The sequence below is a fragment of the Geotrypetes seraphini genome, chromosome 11 (assembly GCF_902459505.1).
Source record: "Geotrypetes seraphini chromosome 11, aGeoSer1.1, whole genome shotgun sequence".
Lineage (NCBI taxonomy): Eukaryota > Metazoa > Chordata > Amphibia > Gymnophiona > Dermophiidae > Geotrypetes > Geotrypetes seraphini.
The window spans coordinates 3,920,721-3,931,067 of NC_047094.1; the positions used below are offsets into that span (position 1 = coordinate 3,920,721).

Below are 10,347 nucleotides of genomic sequence, written 5' to 3' on the forward strand. Positions count from 1 at the left end.
CCTCAATTTCAAACTTGTGGTGCCAATCATAGATCCTTCACATTCTACATATACAAACCCTGTTCCTTTTTTTTTTTTTTTTTGACCATCGTAGCTCTGTCATTTTTATTTTAAGGTCAGGCCAACTATATACCAGAACCATCTTCAAAAAATCCTCTGCTGCATTTAGAGAATTTCCATTACAATGTCTTATTCCATATATCACAGCTGACTTCCCCTTTTATGCAAATGAAAATTTTAAGGCTTACAAAGTCACAGTCTAACTCTCATCTTGCTTGCAGATCCATTCTATTTAATGTCCTCTTGCTTGTAGTTTATATCTTCTCAATACTATTTAGAACTTATTTCCTTCAATCTGTTTTGCACAATCCTCTATCGTTTCTCAGTCTGTCTGTCCAAACAGCAAGTTAGTACAATCCATCTTATTAACCTCTGTCCTTTAAAAGGTCTGTAATATTGCATCTCTTATGCTCTTGCAGGCTACATTCCATTTGCCTCATGACAAGATAGAATGTGGAATGTATTTGAAATCCAACTGCAGCCATGCCTTCAGAATCCTATTAACTCTTTTTTTTTCTTTTTTCTTCCTTTAACATAGAAATTTCCAAACAAAAATAAACATTTCAACCAAGAACACAAATACTTCCATCCAAGTCTCTATTAAGTAGCCATTGGTGATTCACACTGCTCCAAAAACTCCTTAAGTTTATCTGCAGTATCAAAATTCAAAGTTTTATTTTTATAAGTGACCCGCATAGTTGCCGGGTATATGAGCCCATATCTAGCTCCCAGACTTCTCAGCTGTGGTCTCAGGTCTAATAGCTGCTTTCTCTTTTGTGCCGTTGCTCTGGCAAAGTCAGGCACTATGTAAATCTTTGAATCCTGACACTTTAAGTTTTTATTATCTTTAGCTAATTTAATTATTTCAGCTACCTGTTGATATCTAAGTAGCTTAAAGATCAGTGGACGTGGTCCTTTTTGGCTGTTTGATAATCTCGTTGGGACCCTGTGTGCACGTTCTATTTCCAATGGAAACTTGTTTTGCATCGGGAGCACCTTGGGCAAAAAATTAATCAAAAATCCAATCGGATCCGACTTTTCAATTCCCTCCGGGACCCCAAGCACCCTTAAATTGCTCCTTCGTTCCCTATTGGACAAATCTTCCAGCTCCCTTTTCAGTGCTTCAATTTCCTTACTGTGTTCCATGTGCTTTATACTTTCCTCCTCACACTTTTCCACTCTTTTCTCAATTTGATCCACTTTCAATTCCATTGCTTGCAGTTTATTTGATAAACATACCACCTCTTCTTTCACTTCTTTTATATTTTTAGCGCATTCCAATACTATTTCCTTTACCGCCTGTATTTCCTTCATTATGTCTTTATTTTCTACATCCTCCGGCGGCAACGGAACTGACATCGGTGAAGCCGTATCAAGTTTCGATCGCTTCCCGCTTCCTGAGCTGCTCCCCGCCGCCAAATTTTTGTTTTGCTTTCCCGAAGCCATTATCCACCTCTACCTCACTTTTCAGAGTGAAATTTGAATTTTTTCTGGCTATGATCTCTGTCAAATAGCTTGTCTTCACAGAGCAACTCCACTACCCAGCCATTTAGTTCCGCTCCAAAGCCACGCCCCCAACAAGAGTTATCCTACTGGATCTCACTCAGCATCCTGGTTCCAACAGTGATCAATCCACATCACAAGTATCTGGCAGAATCCCCCAAAGTAGCAAGATTCCCTATTACTTAACCCAGGGATAAGAACTGGTTTTCCCCAGGTCTACTTTAAGACTTTATCTCCAGGAATTTGTCCAAACCTTTTTTAAACCCAGCAATCTTTCCGGACTAGCACAAAACCGATTTCTTTTTAAATCCACAATTCATCAAATCGCTAGGACTCATGCACGAGTCGATGGCATCTTTTAGCTCTTGCGCTTAACTATATGTCAATAGAAAATATTTTTTTTTTCTCCTATACATTTTAATTATGCAACTGTGCAACGCCATGGACTGTCCTCTAGTCTTTGCAGTTTTTGAAAGAGTAAGTCATCAATTAATGTTCCAAGTTTTATTAAAAATTTGATAAAACGCTTATACTCCACTCAGAAGTTTCTAGACCTCTGTCATATCCCCCCTCAGCTGTCTCTTTTCCAAAGGGGTTTGTATACCACCTTTTTGTAGTTTTTACAACCAAAGCAGTTTACATACAGGTACTTCAAACATTTTCCCTGTCTGTCTCGGTGGACTCACAATCTATCTAAGGGGAGAGTGTGGCACAGTGGTTAAAGCTACAGCCTAGGGTTGTGTGTTCAAACCCACGCTGCTCCTTGTGACCCTGGGCAAGCCATTTAAGCCCCCCATTGCCCCATGTACATTAGATAGATTGTGAGACAGGGAAAAATGCTTCAGGACCTGAATAAACTCATGTAAACCCTTCTGAGCTCTCCGGGGAGAACGGTAGAGAAAATTGAATAAATAAATAATGTACCTGGAGCAGTGGATTAAGTGACTTGCCCAGGGTCACTCTGAACCCACAACCTCAGTGTGCTGAGGCTGTAGCTCCAACCACTACGCCACACTCTCCTCTAACTTATTTTTTTTATTTTTTTTTTTTATTAGTGCCTCCGCCGGGTCAGACCACAGGTCCATCCCGCCCAGCAGTCCGCTCCCGCGGCGGCCCAAAACAGGTCAAGACCTGTCTGAATCATCAGAAGGGGCTCCCTTGCCACCTTGGTTTCCCATTTAAGTCCTGCCTTCCTATCGAAGTCCTAGCCCTCCGGTCTTGCACATGCACGACCAGGTTAGTTTATACTCATTACCTGATTAACTTCCTAAACCTTTCTTCGTTTGAGAGTTATTCCATCCTGCTAACCATTTTGGTTGCCTTTCTTTGAACCTCTTCTAATTCTGCTATATCTTGCTAGCGATGTGGCAACCAAAATTGCATAAAATACTTAAGATATCCTCTGTTTTATCCTTTATTCCATAAGAACATAAGCAATGCCTCTGCTGGATCAGACCTGAGGTCCATCGTGCCCAGCAGTCCGCTCACATGGCGGCCCAACAGGTCCAGGATCTGTGCAGTAATCTTCTATCTATACCCCTCTATCCCCTTTTCCAGCAGGAAATTGTCCAATCCTTTCTTGAACCCCATACCGTACTCTGCCCTATTACGCTCTCTGGAAGCACATTCCAGGTGTCCACCACACGTTGGGTAAAGAAGAACTTCCTAGCATTCGTTCTGAATCTGTCCCCTTTCAACTTTTCCGAATGCCCTCTTGTTTTTTTATTTTCTGAAAGTTTGAAGAATCTGTCCCTCTCTACTCTCTCTATGCCCTTCATGATCTTGTAAGTCTCTATCATATCCCCTCTAAGTCTTCTCTTCTCCAGGGAAAAGAGTCCCAATTTCTTCAATCTCTCTGCGTATGAAAGGTTTTCCAAACCTTTTATCAGATGCGTCGCTCTCCTCTGAACCCTCTCGAGTAACGCCATGTCCTTCTTAAGGTATGGCGACCAATATTGGACGCAGTACTCCAGATGCGGACGCACCATCGCCCGATACAACGGCAGGATAACTTCTTTCGTTCTGGTAGTAATACCCTTCTTGATTATGCCTAGCATTCCGTTTGTCTTCTTAGCGGCTGCTGCGCACTGTGCCATCGGCTTCATTGTCATGTCCACCATTACCCCCAAGTCCCTTTCTTGGATATTCTCATTTAATAACATCCCTCCCATCGTATAGTTGTACCTCGGGTTTCTGTTTCCCACATGTAATACTTTATATTTTTCAATGTTGAACTTCATCTGCCATCTCGTTGCCCATTCCCCTAGTTTGTTCAAGTCACTTTGCAATTATTCGCAGTCCTCTTTAGTCCGAGCTCCATTAAATAGTTTGGTGTCGTCCGCAAATTTTATTATTTCGCACTTCGTCCCTGTTTCTAGATCATTTATGAATATATTAAATAGCAGCAGCCCAAGGACCTAATATTCTTTCTGGCCGCTGCTGCATACTGAGCAGAACATTTCAACGTATTGTCCAGTGACCCCTAAATCCTTATAGGCAGTGGTGACTCCTAATGCGGAATCTAATATCATGCAGTTATAAGTTGGGTTGCTCTTCCCAATGTGAACCACTTTCTTCCTGCTGCCTTGAGCTCTCAGACCACATCCTGTCATATAAAGAGATTGCACATTAACCAGTGAAAACCAGAAACTTAACAAGATAACAAGGTCAATGAAAAACTAGGTTTCTATGGCAGATAAACAGAAGTTTATTACTTTAATAAAACTTGGGCCTGATACGTCTACGGATCATCTTTCAAGGAGCAGAGAGTGAGCAAGTGAACTCTGGTCCTCAAAAGCTCATTCCTCGTCAAATTGGATAGTCTATAAGATGCCACCTGCTTCTGTCATTTTTATGGCACTGGACTGCACCATTGCCCTGACTTTTCACATAATTAATGTAAAAGAACACATTTAGGGCTAGATTTACTGAAGTATACTGACACACTCTAATGTGTGTTATTTATTACTGGTCCCATTTTATGCAATGGCATCTGTTCCTTAACTCACATTCGTAGCATCAGACATGCATCAATGCAGCAGCACACTTTAGTAAATCCAGTCCATTAATTAATCATTGTTCCAAATGCTCAGACTAAGGACCCAGCAGTGCTGTAATTAAATGCAAGAGCTTTCAATGTCTAATCAAAGTTTCATAATAGGCAAAGAATATCCAACCTGTGGCAGTCAGCAATCTTAAAGGCACTGACCACTATGGACAAAAGATAACCCAGAAAGCACAGTTACTTACCGTAACAGGTGTTATCCAGGGACAGCAGGCATATATTCTCACATGTGGGTGACGTCATCTACGGAGCCCCGATGCGGAAGCATTTTCAAGCAAACTTGATTGAAGATTTAAGTTTGCTCTGCTGCTCCACGCATGCGTGCCTTCCTGCTCCACTAGGGGGCACATCCCCTCGTGGTCTCCAGTTCACTTAACTAGCAAAGAAGCCAACCTCGGGGAGGTGGGAGGGTTGTGAGAATATATGCCTGCTGTCCCTGGATAACACCTGTTACGGTAAGTAACTGTGCTTTATCCCAGGACAAGCAGGCATGATATTCTCACATGTGGGTGACCTCCAAGCTAACTGAAAAGGGATGGAGGGAAGTTGGCAATTTAAGCAAATAGATTTCGCAAAACCGATTGGCCGAACCGGCCATCGCTCCTAGACAGTGAGTCCAGACAGTAGTGGGAGGTGAAGGTATGAACCGAAGACCACGTGGCAGCCTTGCAGATTTCCTCAATAGGTGTGGACCTGAGGAACGCTACGGAGGCTGCCATCGCTCGGACCTTGTGTCCCGTTATTCGACCATGCAGCGTGAGACCAGCCTGAGCGTAGCAGAAGGAGATGCAGTCGGCCAACCAGTTGGACAAGGTGCGCTTGGAGACTGGGTGACCTAACCGGTTTGAGTCGAAGGACAAAAACAATTGTGGGACTTTCCGGTGTGGCTGAGTGCGTTGGAGGTAAAAGGCCAACGCTCTCTTACAGTCCAGAGTATGGAGTGCCACCTCTCCGGGGTGAGAGTGGGGCTTGGGAAAAAACACAGGCAAGACAATGGACTGATTGAGGTGAAAATCAGACACTATTTTAGGCAAGAACTTTGGATGGGTGCGGAGTACCACCTTGTCGTGATGGAATACCGTGAAGGGTGGGTCCGTTACCAGAGCTTGTAACTCACTAACCCGCCGGGCGGAAGTGAGCGCGCGCAGGAAAATCACCTTCAAACGAAGCAGGAATCAAGTTGAAGAAGAAAAAATTTTGCGCACAGCGACTTAAACGATGAAAAAAACAAGAAAAATTGCGGTGCTAGAAGGCAGTTGGGGCAGAGCCTGAAAAAACACGACTTCTAGGCTCAGCGGAAAATTTTGAACTGGAGACCACGAGGGGATGCACCCCCTAGTGGAGCAGGAAGGCACGCATGCGTGGAGCAGCAGAGCAAACTTAAATCTTCAATCAAGTTTGCTTGAAAATGCTTCCGCATCGGGGCTCCGTAGATGACATCACCCACATGTGAGAATATCATGCCTGCTTGTCCTGGGATAACAATGCTAGGCCTTTTCCGGGTGCTGGCCAGCCACTGATGTAATCTGAACCCAGCTGATATTCAAACCAATGCCTAGATAAATGGCCACAAAGAAAGACATCCTTTTGCTGTCCCAATGTTACTCGGGCTGTTACCAGTTAGAGCTTTAACCAGGCAAATCCTAGCTCAACCCAGCTCAACCTAGCTCTGTCCTGGATCGCCCTAGCACTAAGAGGGCTATTCTATAGCTTAGTCGTACTGCAAGTATAGCCGAAAGTTTAACGAAACTGCCTAGACAGAAATTATATGTAGTGACTTAGGCAATCTAAAAACAGGTGTAAGTGCCCAGAAGGTATCCAAAGTGACCACATAACCACTGCAGACACAAAGTACAGGCCCCTCCACACTCCCCCAGTGATCACTGACCCCCCCACACCGCATTAAAAAATCGGAATAAAAACATACATAGTTGCCTCCAGAACATCTGCACCTGGCATAGGAAAGCCTAGTAGAGCTGCACAGAGGTGGCTTAAGTAGTCTGGGGAGTGGGTTAATGAACAATACAGAGGAGGACCCAGGCACATAAGCCACTCTAACCACTACATTCATGGTGAAACATGTGCACCCACCAAAACCCTCTTGTACTGCCACGTAGGTGGCACCTGCAGCCATAAGGGCTATTGGGGTTGTAAACAGGTGGGTCTAGGTTTTGGGGGGGCTCACCATGACCTATAAGGGAGTTATGGTGAGATGTTTAGGTGGCACCCTTTTTGTGAAGTTCACAGCAGTGCCCTGTAAGATGCCCCACTACTGTGCTTATATGTCTGGGTGTCCAGTCTATCACTTTGCTGGCCCCTCCCACCTCCAAAAAGTGTTGTTCTAGGCATTTTGGACTTGGACGATTTTTTGGACGAGAATGGGGTATAAAGATAGACAACTTAGCGGTCTGGCCGACCATACAGCTGGATGTACAAGTAGACGATTCTCAAAAAAAAATTTTTTTTTGGGAGGGGGGATGTATTTTTCAAGAATGGACTTTAAATGCTGCCGGCTTTGGGCAACTAGCGACGACATATTTTTTGATTATGCCCCTCCACAGGTCTGCTTATATATATCTATTGTGCCAAAAAAGATTGCATCAACTAGAATGACGCTTAGCATGATTCTACACTACGCACCTATGCGTCACATAACTTTTAGGCCAGCTAAAACCTGCGTGTACATTGGGCACATTGTATAACAATGCATGTAATTTTCAGGAATGCCCACAATCCACCCCTGGCCATGCCGACTTTTCAAAGTCACGCACTGCAACAGGCGCATACAATTTTTTGAATCACACTTTCCAAATTGTGTGCATAACTTTTAATTAGTGCTAGTTAGCGGTGATTACAGGGGATTTGGGGTCCATTAACTAATTTTGTCACATTATAATTAAAGTGATTCCTTTTTCTTTATTCCTTTGCACATCCAGGGTGGGGGGGTGTATTATTTATTTAGAGGTATAAATTTCATAATATTCTATAATATTGATGAGTATAATATAATATCATTACTGTTATAGGTTAAGAAGGGATTTAAAATTTTTATTGTAATATTTCTGATGTTAATAGTGTATTTTCATATAGTTTTTTTTTCTTGATTTTTCAAATGTATACATTGTCAAGTTCAAAATATCAATAAAGAAATTAAAAAAAAAAAAAAAAAAAAATTACGTTGTGCATACAAATCAGCTGTGCGCACCAATATGAATGCACAACTTAAGGCATCATATACAGAATTTATGGGTAAGCGACTTTGGGCTAGATTCACAAAGCAAACTGATCGTGTACTGATCGGTTTGTGACCCCTTGGGCCCCATTCACTAACCTCTCCAGTGATCCGCTTCGAATCCGTGCATGCAAATGAGGTGAAACGCACGCGATTCACAACACAAAATTTCACAACTGAATGGGCTGGCCGATCAACTGAAGAAGCGACGGCTGGGGACCAGTTGAAAATGTCTTTCCAACTCTGGAAGCCCTGCTCTCTGCCCTGCTTACTGCCCTCTCCTGCCTGCTCACCCTGAATCGCTGCCCCGGTTTTCTCCTGCCCTTCTTCCCCGAATCTCTCCTACCCTTCCCCGCCCTGGTTAAGCGCTGCTGAATATCAGTGACAGGCAGCGTGATTTCACCGCAGAGGAAACTTTCCTGCTCTGAACGTTGGCTGGCTTGTCTCCACCTGGACCAAAATAGATACCTGAACTCTGAACCAAAGGGATCACTTATAAACCTATTCTATGCGATTTTTTTTCTCTTTCCCACCACAACCTTTTCATACTTTCCATATATGCTTCTCCTTCTACCCTCTTGTAGCAGTTAGTTGGTATGCTTGTATGGTTTTTCTTATGTTTAGCTCTTAAATTATATTTCTTTTTATACTTTTTTATCAGTTGTAAACTCGCTTAGTACAAGTTTCAAGTTGAATTAAAATTTGATAAAAACGCTTATAACATTTACATTACATTGGTGTCTTCTATTCCGCCAATACCTTTCAGTTCTAGGCGGTTTACCACAAGAATTGGCCTGGGCATTCCCAGGGAGATTACAAGGTTAATAGATATAGTATGTGTCGGGATTTGGAGAGGGTCAATCAGATTTAGTTGGATCATTTGACATATTTCTTGAATAGTATAGCTTTAAGATTTTTCCTGAATGTTTTGTGGTTGGGCATCGTGGTCAGAAGATTGGAGAGGTGGTGGTCTAGTCTCGCTACTCTGGTGGCTAATAGTCCATCATATATTTTTTTTGCTTTGTATGCCTTTGATGTACATAATAATAAAAATAGGGGCTATGAAACAATCTCGACATACAAACAAGACAAACTTTGGATAATAAACAGGAACAAGGTGAAAGACGGGAAGAACTACAATGGTATTAAGAAAAGTTAACAATAAAGGAAAAAATGATGGGTCGGGGACATGACAAGAGAAAAATTTCTTATGAAAATAGAAGAAATTTAAAGCTTAAGTGGTCTAATGTTTAGATATGACAAGGCTACGTTTCAAATACGTCCTTTTGTTAAGCGATCAAATCAAATCCTAATAAAAACTTGAATAAAACATGCCCAGAACTTTCTTACCCCACAAGTGGTGATCACTGGATCCTTGAAAACACCACAACACAACTGGCAGCACAGTTTGACTGAAGGCTGTTCAGCAAACACTAGGGGCTCCTGAAAACAAAAGAAGAACAGGTCAAGAAACTAAGGCAGAAGCAGGGCCCTAGATGTGCCTCACAGTCTGAACTGTTATTTCATATTAATGGCTGCTGGAAGCCTAGACAGCAGAATTCTGGGTGTAAAACAGAAAGATCTATGCTAAACTAGATTAAAAAAAGAAAAACAACAGGACAGTAGTTGGGGGGTGCATTGGGGCCACCTAGTAATGGTTTCATTAGTTCTTTATACAACTGGTACTGTGTATTTCATAGCAACATAGTAGATGATGCAAAATTTCAGTGAGCTAAAACTAAGGAACAGAAGGTGGCTTGGTACTGGAAGTACTGGGCAACTGAACAACAAGGCTTAGTAGCCACTTAACATTTCATAATCCTATGATAAGCTGAAGGTATGAGATGGCTCCTAAAGATAATAAATAACCTAAGGCTGCCAACTGTATCCAGATTCGCAGGACACAGTTGATCTAGTCCTTGGTTTACCCCAGTGCATGCTGGGACTTGTAGTCTTGCTTTCCTTAAGGAATGCAATGGGGAAATCAGAACTACAAGTCTCTGCATGCAACACAGGATAAACCCTGTTCTGTAAATTTGGATCCAGTTACCAATCTTAATATAACCCTTAAAATCTTCATCTAGCCTTTTAAAATGATTATAGCAGCTCACATAGCACATGCAGACTGCCCTCCCCCAGATATAAAGAGCAGTAAAATTAAGGAGATGAAAATCTGTGCACTTGATTTGTTTATTTACAAAATTTATATTCTTACACTCTGAAAGCCTTCTAGTCCACTTTAAAGGTTAATATAAACAAAAATAACTTCTTATTGAAGTAACTTAGCTCTTTTTGACCAGCTTTTGGAGGCCAAAGGCCTCATTCCTCAGGACAGTCGCGACCTGAGGAAGACATTTCTGGCATCTGAAAGCAAAGTCAAAAATGCATTAAGCTAGTCCAATAAACAACAAAAAAAAGGAAAGCAATGAGTTATCTATCAACTATGCAGTCATGTGAGCCTGGACTTTATTCCACAGTCCCAAACATG

The 10,347-nt window shown here is 42.2% G+C and overlaps 1 protein-coding gene across 4 annotated transcripts in view; it reads right to left on the minus strand.

Annotated features, from left to right (window-relative positions):
* TRAF7 (TNF receptor associated factor 7) overlaps positions 1–10,347 on the minus strand; it is an 83,703-nt gene that overhangs the window by 47,271 nt on the left and 26,085 nt on the right. For all 4 annotated transcript variants that reach the window (XM_033914148.1, XM_033914149.1, XM_033914151.1 and 1 more), the window contains one exon: positions 9,210–9,302. In XM_033914148.1, the coding sequence (XP_033770039.1) occupies positions 9,210–9,302 (93 nt within the window). The remainder of the gene's footprint in view (positions 1–9,209; positions 9,303–10,347) is intronic.